This window comes from Sebastes umbrosus, chromosome 8 (genome assembly GCF_015220745.1).
Source record: "Sebastes umbrosus isolate fSebUmb1 chromosome 8, fSebUmb1.pri, whole genome shotgun sequence".
NCBI classification, from domain to species: domain Eukaryota; kingdom Metazoa; phylum Chordata; class Actinopteri; order Perciformes; family Sebastidae; genus Sebastes; species Sebastes umbrosus.
The window spans coordinates 7,383,963-7,403,704 of record NC_051276.1 but is presented as its reverse complement, the minus strand read 5'-3'; the positions used below and the strand labels follow the sequence as shown (position 1 = coordinate 7,403,704).

Sequence of the window (19,742 nt, the reverse complement as noted above, 5' to 3'; positions counted from 1 at the left end):
TAAAAGCTCAACCCAGATCCACAGATGGGGCATTTTTCTGGCTCCTGCAGCTCGCTTGCATCGACTTCCTCCAAGATAAAAATAGTCTGACATAAGGGGAATGATATATGATCTCAGTCATTCATCTAAATTGGACAAATGAGGCCCACACGTCGGAGCTGTGAAAGCCCCCTCCCTCGATAGGACTGAATGAATGGGCCAATGTATGGGAGGTGGTGCGTGTGGAGTACATGCACGCACACATTTAGTATGGATTTTCATGTGTGAGAATCTATTTATTTTAATGTGAGAAAGTCTGTCTTTGTGAATTCCTGCCAGTAAGTGTGCGTCTGTGTGTGTGTGTATGAATATAAATACACATTATCACTGCTTTCATGACCTTCCATAGCATTAGTATCTGTATTTTCAGAGTGTGTGTGTGTGTGTGTGTGTGTGTCTTTATGCACAGTTCTTTGTGTGTGAGAGCAAGGGAGTGAGAGGCTGCATTGTTGCATCTGCTCCTCATTAAAGGGCGCTAATGAACGCATGTGTGTTCCACCTGGTTTGGTGGAGTGGGGGGTTGATGAGGGCCTGGCCTTTCCCAGCTCTGCTATCGTAAAAACTGTCTCAAGACAAACAGGGGAGCTCGATCCCCAGACGCTCATCTGACAACAGTTTGGCAGTTCCTCCTCTAATGATGAAAGTGATGCTTGGCCCTGCTAGGCAGAACTGTGACTCTACCTGGAAAAAAACAAAACAAGATTCTACGGGAACTGCACTTACCGTTTCTATTCATCTTTTGAACGCTAATACTGATGTTTTTGGATAGACTGTGCCAGTATACAATGTGTTCAGGATATGAACTCTTGAACCACATTATTTAGGTCATTAAAGGTCATTAGAGTGAGAAACCCACAGTTTGCTGTTTAAAGCAGCAGTGGGTAGAAATGGAGCAGATATGATTTAAAAAGGTTATTTTTATAAAAACGATAGGTAATCTGAAAAAAATCATGTACCTCTGTGTCCTCCGGTGCTCCTAACGGCATCTGCAAGATTTCACAGACCGGAGGAAAACAAGCAGTCAGAGCTGATCTGGAGTCTGCCGTCCAGCTGCCGTCTATAAGAGCCGGCTGTCAATCACTGGCGAACTCGGACCAAACGGTCAAACTAGGCAGCGCTGATCAAATATGAATTAATATTCTGTTACTGTAATGCCTATTTCTCACCTCAAATGTTTTCAGAATCATCTTGTAGTGTACCGAGAATGAGAAAGTTTGTGACCCGGCAGATATGTTGAGATCTCTTGAGGAAATACCAAGCACCCGCCACCAGCTTGAGCGCAGCCAATAGGAACGCTCTCTTTCTGAAATGACCTGTGATTGGTCAAAGTCTTCCATCACAGGCTAGATTTTTTAAAGCCTGAAAACAGAGCCATGAGGAGATGCAGAAGTCTGGTTTTCTCTCAGAACACCTGAATTACAATATGCTGAAAGGTTATTATGGAATTTTTGCCCAATGATGCCAAAACATTGTTGCCTACTGAAGCTTTAACAGATTATTTAGGTCACTAATTTTATATTTTAAATTTTACAATGTTTTTTTCTGGTTTTATTTTCCATCTTAATGTTTTTATTATGTTTTTATGTTCAATTCTTCTTCTTCTTCTTCTTCTTCTTGTTCTTATTATTATTATTATTATTATTACTATTATGGATGAATAAGCTTACGATCGTTAAAGGGTCATTTCACACAAATTACAAAAGAAATCATAACGTCTCACTTACACGTATCTAGACATGTAGATAGTTTTGCTTTTATTTGTCCAGGTTTCGAGATACTTGTCCTCGAGATATCTGCATCCTCGCCAAAATAATGGATGTGAATGGAATTTGGCTTGAGTTAGGAAACAATCGTGGCCATCAGTAAGAGAAACGTTGACTGTGGATAGGAAATTGGAAACAAACAGTAGTCTCATGTGTCAAAGTTAGACTTTTTGTCGACCTACCTATCCACCCCTACAACCTTCCTACGAAGTTCTCAGGGTGTATAATGACGTCAACCTGGTCCTGATAGACAAAGAGTTGGAACAGCTGCTAGAAGTCATTGTCAGGGAAACATTGAAATATGTAGTATTAGGCATTTTAACTAACGACAGTTTTGTTTGTTTTTTTTGGTGTGAGGTGGCGACGCAAAATGCTACCCAAAGTTCTCTGATAGGTCCAACAGCTGTCTGCTAGGCTCATTTGGTTGTCAGTGGATGCTTCTCAGATTATAATCTCATGGCATGTTTACAAGATGTTTTCTGGCTTTGCAAAAGCTAAGTATCAGTCCAGAATTCTCTCAGTCTGATGAATCAGTCTACTTCCTGTCTCTTTCCTCCTAAAGAATAATGGCTGAATGAGAATTTTAAACAAGTCCTGCATTTAATTTCTTCTCTTTCCCTTGATTGTTCCAACTCTTAATAAAGGTTAGATTTCTCAACTGGCTCATTGAGATAAACATTTTCTTTTTTTAAAGAGAGATACTGCATAAATACAATACAATACATTACAATTATGTTCTGTAGGTTCAGTTTTACACCACATCAGACTGAAGAATAACTTTATTTATAAAGCGCTTTTGAGACAAAGTTACAAAGTGCCGCAAGAGTAAAAAGCAATAAACCAAAATGAAAAAGTGATACAACTGCAATGATAACATGAACAGATTATAAATCACAGAGAACAGTAATAAAATGACCACATAATAGAATGACAATCAGAGAGACGATAGCAATCGATCAAAAAACAAAGAAGAGGCAAGCTTGTAAAAGTTTCTGGAGTGATTTGCAGGAAGTGACTGAAAAAGTTTGGTAAAGCATCTCACACAGAACTGGTGCCCTGCTGAGGAGGCCCGCTTTATTAAGCACTTGTTTGTATTGTAAACCGAGTTGTTTTGAGATTTATTTTCTTATTAAGTGACGATGGTCTCCTTTATTTCAATATTCATTTAGAGATAGATAAACTCAAGTAGTCCTCTCCAAACTGTTATCATTGCTGTGAAATTATACAGGAGGACAAAGCAAATGTACCATTATCAAGCCTGGCAGACTGAGCTGATGGTGTGTTTTTACTATCAGCGGAACACTTCAGGGAAAAAAAGAAGGTGTAAACTGGAGGTTTCAATCACTTCGCAAACAACCTTCTGCCGTCTGTGAGTCTCTGCGGTGAGAAGCCCTCCCTCAGGTGTCTCCCACAGCCTGCTAAGGTTAGTATCGATACAACACCCCTGTGTGCTCACCTGACACAAGGCACAGCTGGGAACATCATCATCACAATCACACACACACACACACACACACACACACACACACACATAGTTAATCGTGATTAATGCAAATTAATCACATATTTTTTATCTGTTCAAATTGTACCTTAAAGAGAGATTTGTCAAGTATTAAATACTGCAGGTACTGCATTTAGCATAAAAAAAGCTCAAATCATACCATGGCAAACTGCAGCCCAAAAGGCAACAACAGCTGTCAGTGTGTCAGTGTGCTGACTTGACTATGACTTGCCCCAAACTGCATGTGATTATCATAAAGTGGGCAAGTCTGGAAAGGGGAGACTCATGGGTACCCATAGAACCCATTTTCATTCACCTATGTTGAGGTCAGAGGTCAAGGTACCCCTTTGAAAATGACCATGACAGTGTTTCATCGCCAAAATGTAGTGTTTGGAGCATTATTTAAACACCTTGGCGACAAGTGAATGGATTCCTCAGGTTTTCTAGTTTCATATGATACCAGTATCTTCACTCTAGCTTTAGAAATGAGCCTGATCGATTGATTGCGTTAATGCGTTAAAGAAAATGAATGACGTTAAAACGAATTTGCGTTAACGTGTTATTATCGCGTACAGAGTAAAGAGTCTGCTAATTGATTTTCATACCAAACAGAAATGAATGGAACTCAATGGCTGCCAGGAACGTTTGAAGAAAAGCATTCAACATTCTAAAACACAGTAACAGAGATAGAGAGAGAGAGCAGCTTTAAAGGGAGAGCGATGTGGTAATTCAGGGACGTTTCCTTGTATAAATTAAATTTGCTGTGTTGGTTTTACAGTGTGTGACACCATATTTATCAAGGCAGTTTATTTGCAACTGTGCTTGAAGCTATAGTCTTTTTTTATTTACAAATTTCTTGGACTGGAATGTAGATCAGGACTGATTAGAAGAGCTACATCTTGTTTATTCACTTCAAGATATTACTACCACGACTCCCACTGCTAATAGAATATACTCTTCCGTACATGTGTGGATCTAAGTGACTCATTATTATCAGGTTAGGGTGTTTCCAAAGACTATCAGTGTAGCACTGATCAATTATAACTCCATCACATGGACGACACTGACTGATTGGAATGAAAAAACTCTATCATCCTTATTATCGTCAAACCGATGCATCATTCTAACCAGAGTTGGGACAGTAGAGGTGGGAGAGGCGATACAAGTGTTGACTCCGTCTCATTTATCTGTCTCCGTGTGTGTGTGTCTCTATCTCTGAATACACCATTCCTCAACCGTGTCCAACGGTGACAGCCGTGGGTAATGACAGTCGAACGCTCGCTCGCTCCTCATTTACTCGGAGCTGGCAGTGTAACAGTTCGCTCAGAACTCTTAAGTGCTTGTTAATTTAATATGCAAATAAGTCTCTTGTCAATCTGAACGCATTTTAATGAAAAAGCTGCTGCTTCCACGGGCTGGGGCTGCTGCAGGTTGACTGTGGCTGTGTGTGCAGGGGAGAAAGGAAAAAAAGGCCAGGGGCAGGTTGAACAGAGAGCGTGGCTGAAGGATAGCAGTAAGACACTGAGGTACAATGTATTGGGCACAGAGAATGAAAGCCCAGATGGCACATATTGAACACGCGATGGCGGTGCCTGAACATGTGTAACACATGGAGGTGATGCTGCTGTCACCTCCGCTTTGGCCTCCTCCGATCTGTGTCAACCGGTGTTCCCAGCAGATAGAGCTTCAAAACTGAATTTGGGGTTATGAAAGGGAGCAAACACGAGCATCAGCCTGCACAAACATGATAGAGTGAAACACACACATACACAATCCTCTAACTACATCCCCCTGTTAATGATTGACCTTAGCCCAACCTTTGCCTACATATGGGTGGCGCAGTATGCTGAAAGTAAGGTGAGCGTGTTATTGGGAAGGTGGGGGGTGGATTGCAGGCGGTGTTAAGTCAAGCAGGAACCCTCAATGTTGCTAATTTATTTACAGATTTAATTAGATGGATAGAGCCCTCACAGATATAAGAAAGAGAGGAGAGATGTTGCCAGCGTTACAGCACTTTAATTATGGTAGCAGGCTCCTGATCCCTGCGCTCCGCTGTCTGGGGAGCCAGTTAATTAAAATCCTCATTATTTTACTTTTAATTAGTTCCCCCCTCTTTTGTTTCCTTTCACCATATGGCCGTGTTCCGTGGTCAAATTAACGTAATTGAGCTAATTAAGCCGATCACTTTAATTATTCAAAGCGTTCCGATTGGCCAGGAGAACTTTTCTCCCTCTCCCCTCCCTGACATTCCTGTATGAGGTTCAGAGTTGTAAAGTCGCTCTCTTTGTCATTATGCTCCTCTACTCCCATGCTGAAGGCGGTGAGTTATGGTTGCAACATGCCTTGCTTCCTACATGTTCCAGCAGTGTCTCATGTTTCAACTCCCTTACAATGCGGGGGTATGCAAGCGCATGCAGCGCTGGAGGACCACAGCGAATTCAAAGAGAATTCAGAAATCAGTCAGAACATTTAACACACTATGGTTATGACAAATTAGGTGCGTGTTGGTAGTTGTTGTAGCTACAGTCATCTGGTGCTCAGGGACTGGAGCTACCATAAATAGCTTTGGCAGCCTGAGCAGCTTTCAGAAGGATTGTCAGCACAGCTAAATGCCATAGACATCTTTCAACACACTAGCATTTACATGCTTGAGTTTTGAAAATGGTGACAACCAGATGGCGGTTTTAAAGCAAACGTTGAGCTCAATGCCTAAGGGTGGACAAGACCTGTCTATCAGCATTCATCTACAGCACACACTACCTCTCTGGCATCCTTCATTGTCAGCTACTTTTTCAGTAATGTAGAATCATTTATATCTAAACACTAGGAAGCTCATGCTAAAACAGGTTGGATCCAAGTTAAATACAAAGCTTTGGCTCAAAGTAATATCTGTTTTTATATTCATTATTTGATGATGGAGGTAACGGTGTACATTACACTACTACACTACTTTTACATTGCTGTTCTATAACCACCCATTGTGAGCCTTTTCTGGGAGAAACCCTCTGACGGGAAGCAATGTACTTAACATTTCTAGTTTGTTTGGATTGTATAGGGAATGAGTAATGATAAGTATCATAGCTTAACAGACAGAAAGTCAAACTTCATCAACATGATACAGAACCAAGACCAATTTAGTTCATAAAGATGATGGTGCTGGCCACGAATCTCTGCACGCAGAGCCCAAATGAACTGATGAGCCCTGCACATATTGCACTGTGATTAAAAAGGGCAAAAGTCACTTAAAGGATCAGTTTACCCAAACATATTTTTCTCACTTAACAATGGCAAGATGCAGATCTGTGTTGTCTGTGTCTAGATTTAGGCCAAAGACAACGAGAACTAATGTACTCTGGATTTTCCAAAGACCTCACTGTAAACAGTTTTTACTGGAAAATTTCTTTCTACCAAAGAAATAGTCCCTGTGTTTTTTTTTGTTTTTGTTTTTTTTAATAATTTTGCTAAACTGACCCTTTAATATATGCAGACATTTCCATGGTTACTGCAGTGTTGATTCACCAAAACATTTCGAGCTGAGTTTTTCTTTTCTTTTTGTCTTTAGATTTTGAAGGTTTCATCCAAGCCCCCCAGGAAGAGCGCCAGTCATCGATGCCAATTTTCGTAGTGGCCAAACGGTGTTACTGCAACTTCCGTGAACGTCACGTGATGTCATTGTTCCCAAAAATACTTTTTCCCATAGACTTACATTGGGAAAGTACGACGGAGTATTAGGGCCACATTGAGGGAAAAAGAAAATCTGAGATTTTATTACGAGAATAAAGTCATAACTTTACGAGAAAAAAAGTCGTGATATTAGAAAAACATATTAACAGCAACCAACAAAACGGGCGAGAGGACATAGCAGCCGTGATCCTGCTTCTGGACGGGTAGCAGCTGTTTGTCTCGGTTTATTTCTTCGGAATAAACGCAGTTTCTTGCACAATCTTTTCAAGGTCATGTTACTGATGATAATGTGGTGCTGATGTACCAAAAGTATTTCCTTATTTGTGAAACCTTTACTGAAGTAACCTTTACACGCTGCTCTATTTCCCCTCTAAAATAACACGTAAAATTACGACTTTATTCTCGTAATATTACGACCTTTTTTTCTTGTAAAATTCTGACTTTATTCTTGTAATATTACTACTAAATTCTCGTAAAATTACGACTTTATTCTCGTTATATTACGGCTTTTTTCTTGTAAAATTACGACTATATTCTCGTAATATTACAATTTTTTTCTCGTAAACTCACAACTTTTTTCTCGTAAAGTTATGACTTTATTCTCGAAATCTCAGATTTTTGTTTTCCTCAATGTGGCACTAATACTCCGTCGTAGGAAAGAGACGCCTGTAACTCAGCGGATATTGTTTTTTTTATGTGAATCAACTTCTCAGTATGAACACTTTAATAGCCCTTGTTTAAACCATTAGGTCCTAAAAGTTGTAAAATAGCTGAATCCAGAGTTATTTCCCTTCCTCCATTCATGTGAATAAGACCCAGAACGAGGGCTGGGAGGCGGAGTTAGCAAAACGTGACGACAGCGTGACGACTGTGACCCCTTGACCGAGCCATGTGACCGAGTGGACGCTACTGCGCCTGCTCCATGGGCCCAACGGATGCGGAAGATCGCCGGGAATATCCGGGTACTTTTCCAAATTGGAAGTTGAGCCATTTTGGCATCATGCGCCACTGAGCAACTTTCATAGGAATGAACGGGGGCCCCGCCTCCAACACTGTATCCAGTTCTCTTAATACATCCGTGGTTTCAACAAATTTATTCATCATGTAACACCAAAACATGACGACAAAAAATGACAAAGGAGCTAGAAACAGTGACATTTCCCCTCAACTGTAACAAGGCTAATGTTTGCTAATTCAGTGGTGGTTTGTGGTAGCAGTAAGACACTGTTAAAGAGAGCGGTTAACAATGCGAGCAATGAATTGTTTAGTAAATTCCACATTATATAGAAAAGGAGAATAACCACTCCAGTGCATATGACTGTTGATGCCCCATTAGCATACAAGCTAACGGTATCGCAGCAGTTGAAGAGTAATCTACAGACGTGCAGCTCAAAAACACCAAAGTAATGAGCATTCAGCTTTAAGGACTGAGTCGACATTAAAGTGAAAATAAAGTGAGAGTTCAATAATTCACATCCTAACAACAGTTATTAACCAACGTGAGAACCGAGCCCCTGTGTTCTCATGCTGTTCAGACTTTAGTTTACATCTGGCAACACAAAGCAGACTGGACCGCCACAGAGACGTGTCAGCTAACGCCAGCACATCGTCCCATTCCAAACCCGCCGTCTGGCGACTCATTCGAACAGAGCTTCTGGCTGACAGACCAGCAGATCAGCATCAGAAGGGAACGGGGCTAAAGGAGGGCAGCCATCTTGGATCTATATCACAGGAGTGTCTGGGCAAGAAGGAGGGCTTCGTCGGCCCTCTTCCTCTTCATCATGAGCGTGTAAAAATACCCTGGCATCACCTTGTGTCTTCACACAGTGTGAGGTGGAGGAGCTTGGGCAATTACACTCATCTGCATGTGTTAATATGATTAATTAGCAGGAATAAACACTTTCCTATGACACAGGCTACATGGTGAGCCACACACCTGCAGAAGCTCTGATAAAAGACAACGCCTCATGGCAAAGAGCCTTTTCATGAGACCTGCTAATTGGCATCTGAAAATGTTCCGGCTAATTAGGAAAAGGCAGATGAGGCTTGATTAGTTTGAATGGAAAGTGTAACTTGTGGCGCGGTGGGACTCGGGAATGTGCCGAGGTTTTATTTTCTTCGCCATCACGATACAAAGATAATTGTAATTGTGATCATTTGCATACGTTAATGAATTTGCGTGACGCTCCTTGATCAGACGTGGAATAAATAATTGATGCAGTATCAGCACCTACCATGACAAGTGGGATGTTTTGAAATAGCTAAGCGCATTAAGGTGTGAGTTTGATGGCTGCCATGCTCCCAGGCAAGGTGTGAAAGTGGAGCAGATCCTATCTTCTGCTCCCTACCGCTGCTATCACACTAAGATTAACTCCACAACCTCAGATGGTATGCTGAGACTAGAAGTTTTTACATAGCATTAAAAAAGGCACACAAGAGTTAGAACAAATTAGATGCAGGTCAGGAAAATAATTTTCAGAAGCCATGCGGAGAGTGGCGGAGAACAAAGAGCTGCGACGGGAAACAAACCAGTCTGTGTTGGAGCTTTAATTGGAACATGGTAAACAGTAAATACATCAGATTGTTTCAAATGGATGTAGAGGGGGCCACTCCCCTTTAATTAGCCTGCTTTCAGATTAGGCTTTATTAGAGGCAGGCAGCCACCGAGCCAGGCAGCCACGGGATATGCCCCGAGTTCAGCCTCCCAAGAGCTCCAGCAGCACAGATACAGGGCTCATGTTTAATTGCCTCTGTAAATGGTCAGAGCTCAAGCCCCCTAATTCCATTCCTCAGGGTAATCAGGCATGTTTTCACCATACAGGGCTAAAGAGAGTGAGAGAGACAGTCACATCCACCCTGCTAGGTACCATGCAATACAATGCCACTCTAATGCCACTAAAGGGCTTGAAATGACCTCAGCTCAGCTCGTGACATGTTACGGGGAAAATCGTTTTAATAGGATTTTTTGTTTTTAACTCCACAATTTGTTTTTCACACATTGAACAGGCAATCTGATAAAGAAAAAAAAAACCTTCACTGCATCATTTCATCTTTTTTGTGCAGGGCATCTGAAAAATCAGTAATCATACAGCAACATTTTGTTTTCCTTGAGTGTTTAAAAAGTTTCTGGTGTGGGTTTGAATCTCAAGGTTTCCTATAACTGAACATTTTCAGATACAGAGTTTTTGCCATCAATTTTATATTCAATCCTCAGTGTGTAAGATCTCAGATTAATATATACAAGAAAGAGATCAAGAGTTCGTTAAAAACACCGACGCTCAGGGGAAATAATGCCACGCGGCATAAGCAAAGCTTTGACAGTCATTTTACAGCAGTCCATCAAACGTTCATTCAAGCATCTTTTATTCCCTCTTCCAGTTGGCGCAGGCTTTTCATCCTCATTGTTTTCCTCCAGCTTTCTTTCTCTTAGTCCCAGTGCAGTCCACACATACTGCAAGTCTTTGATGATGCACACACCACTTTAACACTGAACACAACATAAATGTGACTTCGTACGCGGTTTATAGAGTCTCTGGTACGGTGACGGACGGGGATCTTGGTGGGAAACAGCGTCCTCCCCGGGGGAAGAAGAGAGGCGGGGGGCAGTGATCAGAATCCACAACAACGACGACAGTAGCAGGATAAGAATAGCGCACCGAAGAGAAGTGAAGCTCGGGAGGAAAGGCAAGGGCAACGCGCAGCTCTTCTTCCACTCAGCATACCTGCAGACAACACGAGAGAGAGGGAGATGGGTCAGGGTCACGGCCACAACACACAGGTTCATCTTTATGTGTGAATACAAAGCCAAATTATATATATTTTTTTTCTTTTCAAGTTTCTGTTAATATAATAAATAAAATGTAATCTATTGTATAATACCAATTTGAGGATTAATTAATCTTAAATCAAAATACAATATGACAAAAAAGCATTTGATGAATTATAATAATGCACTAGTCATAAAGAGCATTACAAAATCAGTAGCTTATGAGAGTAAATTTTACGATTTTTTTCCCCAGTTCAATTACCAGATAGCATTACAGTTCTTCAATCCTATTTGATCATATTTCATTTTTCAGTGGTGGAATAAGTATTCCACACTATATATAAAAAATGTCATTACAAGTAAATACTTTCAAAATGATATTTAAGTAAAAGTAAACAAGTATTAACAGCAAAATGTACTGAGAGTATCAAAAAAGAAAGAAAGTCCTCATTATGCAGCCGGATAGTGTCTTTCACTGTTATGTTATTATATATATACTATAACATTGGATTTACTGATGTATTAACATGTAACTATTAGCTTAATGTTGTAGCTGATCAAGGTGGAGCTAAATGTATAAGCTGATGATATGGTTGTGTATATAAAATATGAATTTGTAAAGTGACATGGCTTTCAGATAAATCTAGCAAAGTAAAAAGTACAATATTTCCCTATTAAATCAGTAGAAGTATAAAGTAGCATAACATGGGAATACTCCCAAGAGCTCTGTAAACACTGTTGATTGCATTATGAAAATAGCATTTCTGATATATTTTTTTATTATTATTATTTTTTTTCACCCATTTTGTGCATTGTTTTCTCCATTTTCCCCATGGGGAATCAACATATTCTATTATTCACATTACAGCATATTTACGTAAGGAGAACGTATGCTCGGCTGTAAATATGCAGATGCTTCTGTAGTGTCATGTCAACAACCCCTACTGTATATTATTCACCTTCTGGTCTGTCAGCACAGTGTTGCTCTGAAGTGGAGGCAGGTGGCTGTTGAGCAAGACGGCGCCGGGTCTGTCGTGCTCGCAGAAGATTGTACCGTTGATGTAATGGAAGCGATCGCCAGGGATCAGTCTGTTTCTACAGGTGGCACAGCTGAAACACTACAGAGGAGCAGAAAAAACACAGAAATGGATCAAATTCAGTCCACTAAAACACATTCACATATTATGTGCATGATATCAAGAGTTGAAACATATATATATATATATTAAAATGTGAATCTTTGCAGTCTAATGTGTTGTAAAAACACCTTTAAAGTTTAAAAGTGAGTACATGAGCTAAAAAAAAGGATGGAGGGCACGACTAATTTCTCTTCTCCTTCCCATCTCACTGTCTCTCACCCACCAAATCCCAGATGTTTCTGTCAAACAAGCAGTGGGAGACAAAGCGCGAAGGATGTGAGAGCTGGGGATTTACCTTGAGGTGGTAAACATTTCCCTGCGCCCTCATCACCATTTCGTTGGCTGGGATCGACTGGCCGCAGGCGCTGCACGCCCCGCTGTGCCCGAACAGTCTGCAAACACACGAAAAAAAATCAGATTGCTCAGTCTGTACAGCCTTCCAAACTAAACTAAAACCAGCAGCTTCCTCTCCTCCTCCTCCTCCTCCTCCTCTGCCACCTCTTCCTCTCACCTGATGTAGTCGCTCCGACACAGAATCATGCCCCCTTTGCTGTAGCAGGTGGTGCCAATGTCCCCCAGCTGGGCTTGGCAGCAAGAGCACTTGAGGCAACGAGTGTGCCAGTAGCGCTCCATGGAGAAGAGCAGGAAGCGGTCTGCGATCTTCCCCCCGCATCCGGCACAAGACCTGGGGGCCGGCGGTACGCCTGACGCTTGGTTGTTCACCATGCTGATGTTGGGCCCTCAGAGGCTCCTACACACACACACAAAGAACAGAGGTTTGACAACTGAGACAGGTTCAACGACTACACCCAGCAATGTTTACTTTTCCACCCTTTTTAAGATGACATACTTGTATGATGGTATAATAATAGTCTTTTTTTTGTGTAAACTATATTTATTTATATTTCCATTGGTGGATATTTATTTTGCAATTAATTATAAGCCTTTCAACCTTTTTTTGTATTTACCACTAAACACACATCACCCATTCCCACTTGCTCTGGCAAACCTAGACAGGGCTTCAGCTTGACTGCAACTAATTGTTAATATGGTCCCTTTAAGAGCTGTAACAGGTTGACCTAGAGACACTATACTGTAACACAAGGAAGAATGATGGAAATATTTCCTTTTCTGCACACAGTAAGCAGCACATGAAATGTAATACATTTGAATTCTGTTCATTATAGCTCTATAACGTAATTTTGATTTGACAAGTAGACTGAGGGGGAGGGACTTACAGGCTTTAACATTATGCCAACCTTTATTTTGATGAAAAGGGGGGATGTCAACGTTTGTTTTGATGAAAAGGGGGGACAAGGGGGAAAGTCACCAAATGGGACTAAATGGACGAGTTGCCAGACTAAATGTCGCACTAATACTAAAAGCATTATAAAAGTATTTTATCCTGCATGTACTAGTTCTATCTTTATACAGGCTAGTATCTAGATGATTTTAGCTTAACTTACATATTTACAACCAGGAGATGTTATCTTAAAAGATATCTGTTTGCAGAAATGCAAAAAAACAAAGAGGAAAAACAAAACAAGAGGTTACCTTGTTGCCAAATGTTTCCTTCCTGCAGTTGAAGTTTGAGAAGGTGGATAAACTATTCACAAGAACCTCGACACGCTCACAGTTGTAGCACTTGGACTTGACTCGGTCTGGTCTCCATAGATCTCCAGAGGAAACGCAAAGCAACAGAACATTTAGCCCGGGACGGAGACGGAGACGGACGAGACGGTCAATAGTTGAGAGCAAACTCTCACCGACGTCCACCTCCGGAGAGACAGAAGTACATACTGTAACCGTGAGGAGGAGACATGATGACGCAGCTTCTCTTGCTCCGCTCTTTGTTACAGCTGTCCATCTATCCACATTCCTTCATGTGTTCATCTGACGCTCCTGACAGCAGCGACACTATTCATCAAGTTGCGCAAGCGGCTATTTAAATTACCGAGAGGCAACGAGACCGACGAGCAGCGAGCAGCAGCCAATAGCAGAGCAGGGGGGCGTGTCCAAAGTCAAGATGATTTATGAGTTTATAGTGGCTTATTAATATGCACATTCACTCCCTGTGGGGTGGCACTGTGTGTGTGTGTGTGTGTGCAGTATTGACATGGGGAACAGCCAAAACAACAGATTATGGGAGGCTACATTATTGTTTTATATTTTACATCTATATAGATCATATACCTCCTCTTTGATGAATAACTGTAAAACATGTTCAAAAACATTTGCAAAAACTAAGCTATATTAATTAGGAATGAACATTTTATATTGCTAATACAATTCATGAAATAATTTGCTCACTTGTCTTGTGGCAAATTCTATTTATTTTTTTATTATCTTTTATTTAAGGTTAAAGGAATACATACACATACTTGTAAAGGGACATACAGACAGCAGAAACAACATATATCAACAAAAAAAGAAACAAGGAAAGGAAAATAATAAATAAAAAAGTACTACCCATTGTAATAGTGCAGTGTCAAGAGAAGTTCATATTCATATACATACAACCAACCTCATATATATATATATATATATATACTTACAGTATATACATATGTCTAAATCTACACGCGCATTCATATACATATCCACTGAGACACATTCGCTTACACAATTATCTATTCTATTATACAAACAAAAAAAAGGACATATCTACATCCCTTGAGTTGATCTTAATTGACATTATTTATTTATTAATTTTGTTTAACTCCAATCCTCACCCTGACTCAAAGTATCCCACTCACGCTCAGAAATGATATTCTGTTCTTTATTTCTATTAACATCCCTCTCAAGAACCCACTGATGTTTCAAAAACATTTTTAAACGTTCAGTGTTTAATTGCTGTCTTTTTATGGCTTTAAATATACATGCTTTCCCCATCATAATGATGTTCATTTGATTTAAGAAGTTGTGTGTACAATTTATGAATATGTGAACTTGTTTCAGTAGCATACTGTAAAAGGTTGTGGAATTTCCTCATTCACGGGTTATTCTCATGTTGTAAAGAAATAATTTGATAAGAAATGATATGCAGTAGTAAGAGTATCATTTCAAGTCAAGACTTTTATCCACAACACGCCACACATTCTTAGTGTAGGAATGAATGTGTGTCTGATAGTCAATAACTCATCCTTCCATCCATATTTTTTTGATACTGTCGTTTAAATCGTACGTATTATATCCAAATAAAGGAATAAAGCCAACAACCTTACTTGCATTCATTGATAAAATACAACATATATGGAGACACATTTGATTTATTTTTTTATTTTTTCTAATCCTCTTCCCCACCTCACAGGAAGATCAAAATAGCACTGTTGAAGTTGATGGGCTAGGGATTCAGTGTTGCTTAAGGACACTACAGCAGGGCAGATTAGGTCTCAGTCGGTCAACCTTCCACTCTGCTGTACTTTCAGTTGAGTGCCAGTAGAGGACAGCATCTTATAATGTTGCAAGGAGCAGACACTGGCAAGTTTGGACTGTACGTGCTGATATATGAGGTTAGATATGATGGAATGAATGAAAAACAAAACAGCATACAGTGACTGAATAGTTTTCTTCAAGGGATCAGTAATCACCACTACTCTCTTTGGCTCATTTTTTGAAACAGTCTTCTCTAAACTGTGAGTGCAATTGTCAGAAAACTGTTTCATGGGGCATCACAAGGCTATTGCATGTCTCCAAAAGATAGTAACTCACCCCAAACATTTTATACATGCTTCAAAACCTAGTTATTGTGTCAGTAAATTGGTCAATCAGTCATGGTTTTGTCATCATGTAAGCCGTACTGATCAAAATGTTTAGATGTTTTTTTTCACCATGTCAACCAGTCAACCCTGGACATGTTAAAACTGTGTTCTTCTTTTTTTGTTGACACTGATTGAAACTCCACCAGCATCAAGTCAACACTGTACTTAAATTTCCAGTGAAAATGGTCAAAATCAATGTGATTAGAGAATCCTCCAAATTAAAAAAAAATAATAATAAATATATATATATATATATATATATATTATTATTATTTTGTATTGTCATCAATATATATACAATTTGTAGAAAACAATCCTATATAAATTGGATTAATTGATGGGTTGCTTAAAGCTCAGAGATACAGCTAATGTGTCTTTTTTGATACTACCACTGGGAGTCTCCAAAGTCTATACATTTTTTTTTATCTTGCACATGGGGCCTTTTACTGTAAATGGATTGCATAGATTACAGTAAATAGTAGCAACAATTCTGTTTGGGGGCGGCTGTGGCTCAGGGTATAGAGCTAGTCGTCCTTTAACCACAACAAGGTTGGCAGTTTGATCCCCAGCACTGAACCCCAAGTTGCTCCCTGGGCGCTTTACAGCAGCCCACTGCGCTTACAGTTTTTCCTCAATCTTAACATTCTCTAAACTGTAAGTGCAACTGTCACAACTGTTTGACAGGTGTTACGCCCCACCAAAAGGTCATGCCATTCGGTTTGAGAAATGCACCAGCCGCTGGAACACAGTTTTGTGCGGTGTTAGTAACTGTGAGGTTCATTTAGATGATATTGTGGCCTATTCATCAACCTGGACTGAACATGTGAGAGCCCTCAGTGAGATTTTTGCCCGTTTGTGTTCCACTTCCTTTACTCTCAACTTGGCCAAATGTGAGTTTGGGAAGGCTGTTGTAACCTATTTAGGTAAAAAGGTAGGACAAGGTCAAGTCTGCCCGGTTGCTGTCAAGGTGCAGGCAATTGTAGATTTCAAAGCTACACAAACGTGTTGTGAACTCCGTCGTTTTCTGGGGATGGCTGGTTATTACAGTGCGTTCTGCAAAAACTTTTCTGATGTAGTAGCTCCATTGACGAGCTTAGTAAGCCCTAAAGCACCATTCTTGTGGTCCGAAAAATGCCAGTTGGCTTTTGAGGCTAGTTGCCCCAAACTTCACACTGCCATTTAAACAAATGTGTAGTGCAGCTACCACAACCAAAAGGGTCACAAACCACAAGTTACTGCACGCAGGTATTTATTACAGCTACACAAAAGAAAATGGCCTGAAAGTAGAGTCACAAACAAATAGCTGTGCAAAGTGCAGACTGGGGAAACAAGCTGTAGAGAGACACCCCAACCCGCCTACAGAGATGGCTAATTAACCTAGCTAGTCTTCAGTGGCTTGCTGAGCTCGAGGCAACTTTAAACGCTGAACTCAGCGTATCACCGAAGATCAAAGATGTAGCCAACTGTAATACACTGAAACGTACCCCCACTCAGGATTACCACCAAAAATAAGAAAGGCAAAATAACAAAGTGGCAGGCTCTTTAAACCTGCCCAGTGACGACCGAGTCAGGGTGCTCTAAACCAACATTCCAAGCTGGTCAAACAGTTACCCAGTCAAAAGCACAACTAAACAAGCAGCAATAACCACAAATGATCTAAACTCTACACTCAAAGGCCACAAAATACACACAAAAACTTACATTTACTTCACCTCACGGATGTTCTAATCCCGGACGAGCCCCCATTTGTTACTGGAAACACATACAGCCGTAACACAGGACATCACAACTCTATTGCATGTTTGCAAAAGGTAGTAACTCACCCAACACAATAGTATTGACAAAGGTCAATACTGTACAATACTGTAGTACACAGAAACAGGAAATGTGCATGTGTGTTTATACAGTAACATTATTTGTGTAGTAATGTGTTACATGTATTATAAATAGAAAATTCTCCTTTGAGCTTTCATATAAAGTCATATACAGTGAACAAAAAATTTGCCACGAAATGACATCCATGCCATAAAACAAACCCTGCAACAATAAAAGAAGCTGCTGTAGTTCAGTTAAAAAACAACTAATTGTACCTCCTCACAGTATGTAACACCATGTGATAGACATTTATGCAATATACATGCATGTCTACCAGATTTTGATAACTGGATCACTTGGCATGTGATGGCTCAAACGATGAAAGACTGTTTAGAAGTTGTGAAGAGAACAACAATTTCACTGACCATCACCTCACTGGTGATAGACGGACCCACATCAGGGTTCAAGCGCCCGTACAATATGAAGACCAATTTGTTAACAGAAAGAAATCAACGTTCAATGTCCAGTTAGTCTGCAATCATGAAAATAAAATAACCGACGTTGTAGCACAATGGCCTGGCAGTACTAACAAACGGTCTCCATGGAAACTGTACTGCTGTAAAATCTCTTTCAATGCAGTAAATGCCTTAAATGTTTTCCTTAACTAAGGAAACCTTATAAGGAAATCTGTGCAACACCCTTAAGTAAGTTCCTCAGCTAAGGAGATTGTAAGCTTTAAGCATCATACTTAAGGAGAAAACTTAAGGTACTCTGTGAAAGCAGCCCCTAATTATTAGTAGTTGTAGGAACAGCAGTGCCAAAAAAGTGTTAGAAATAAAAGGATCTTTCAAAGAGACAGTGATAAATTTACCAGATAGATAATGTGTAAAATACAGATACCTGAAATATAAAACCTTTAATTTAGAAATATGATAATTAAAACAAGTTTCAAGCACAAAAGTATTGTTTGAGTATTGTTTATTCAAAAGTAAAAGCACATTCACCTTCAGTCTTTAGCCATGACTGCGGCCATGGTCATTTCTTTAGTTCCATATACAGTAATTTAAATACAGAGAGACCTGATCCTGAAAAGATCCTTAACTGACAGGGAACAGATGAAGAGAAGCTAGAACCAGTTTAATACCTTATCACCTGTCAATGCTGTTTATGACCCCTGCGTTTCCAGCCAGCACTGTGCCGATGTCTCGACTAACATGTGGAAGTCACAAACAGTGAAAAGGTCAAGAACCTTTGCTGGCTTCCCATCCACAAACTGTTATATTTGTTGGAAAAAACGACCAGACTGGAGGTACTGCTGCCAGCAATTGCACCCCAGTTCTTTGAGATATACTTTTTTAAGCAGAGTGGAGGTTTCTGGCACAACTTCACATATTTCCAAGGAACATGGAGAAGGGAAAAAGTCTGAAGAGGTCAAAACTCCAGCAACACTTAGTAGTAGTATAAAGAACAACTTTATTGTGAGACCAATGCGTTTCAGCTTTTGGCCTTCATCGGGGTCATCATGAAACACATTACAAACAACATTTAAATAGGGTAGGTATGAAGCAGAAAAAAAATGCAAAGAGGTAAAAAAAAATATATATATGACATACATCCAATCATATACATCCACACACATCAGCCAATGGCAGTTCAGATAATTGATCTCAGGGGCCAACAGAAGTAGTATCAGCATCATCATCTTCAGCAGTAGTAATAGCAGCAGTAATGATAGTAGTAGTATTAGCAGAGGTGTTGACGTCACAGTGTTGACTGAGAGTCCTCAGCCTGTTGTGGAAATGTTGACTTTAGTTCCATAAAAGATGTTAGCGGCACCACTCTTAAAAGAGGATGCGTCATGTTCCATACATTCGTTTTCAGCACAACAAGCCAATAACAAGTCATATGGAGACATGTGGTATTATCCCGCATTGTGTTGAAAACTAACCACTTTGACACATCCTTTTTCAGAGGGAATGGCGGAGATGGGGGTGCGGGGGTTCCTCTGCTGTGGTCAGTGTGGCAGCACGGGCCAACTTCCACCACTCTCTAAAAAGGCCCCGTTGATTTCCGACATATTTCCTGTTCCTCTGTCAAGGCCATGCTGAAAGTCACAGCTCTCTGAGAGGCTGGACAACACCTGTAACTTCCAGTCTGGGTTCCCAGCCAATATAACTCGCTGTGGAGCATCACGGCACCACAGGCTGCCAAGACAATTACATTTATGAAGCTCCCTCACTGTGACGTGAGGAGTCGTCCTTCCAGTCTGAGGCT

At 40.3% G+C, this 19,742-nt stretch overlaps 1 protein-coding gene across 1 annotated transcript; it reads right to left on the bottom strand.

The window, feature by feature from the left end:
* Positions 1 to 9,516: 9,516 nt before the first annotated feature.
* On the bottom strand, positions 9,517 to 13,823 carry si:dkey-90l8.3 (LIM domain transcription factor LMO4-B). Its single transcript, XM_037779080.1, has 5 exons — positions 13,447 to 13,823; positions 12,404 to 12,643; positions 12,188 to 12,284; positions 11,713 to 11,871; positions 9,517 to 10,709 (listed from the first exon to the last, which is right to left on the bottom strand). Exons 2-5 carry the CDS (start codon positions 12,616 to 12,618, stop codon positions 10,701 to 10,703), a joined length of 480 nt encoding a protein of 159 aa, XP_037635008.1. The 5' UTR covers positions 12,619 to 12,643; positions 13,447 to 13,823; the 3' UTR covers positions 9,517 to 10,700.
* Between the last annotated feature and the right edge of the window lie 5,919 nt (positions 13,824 to 19,742).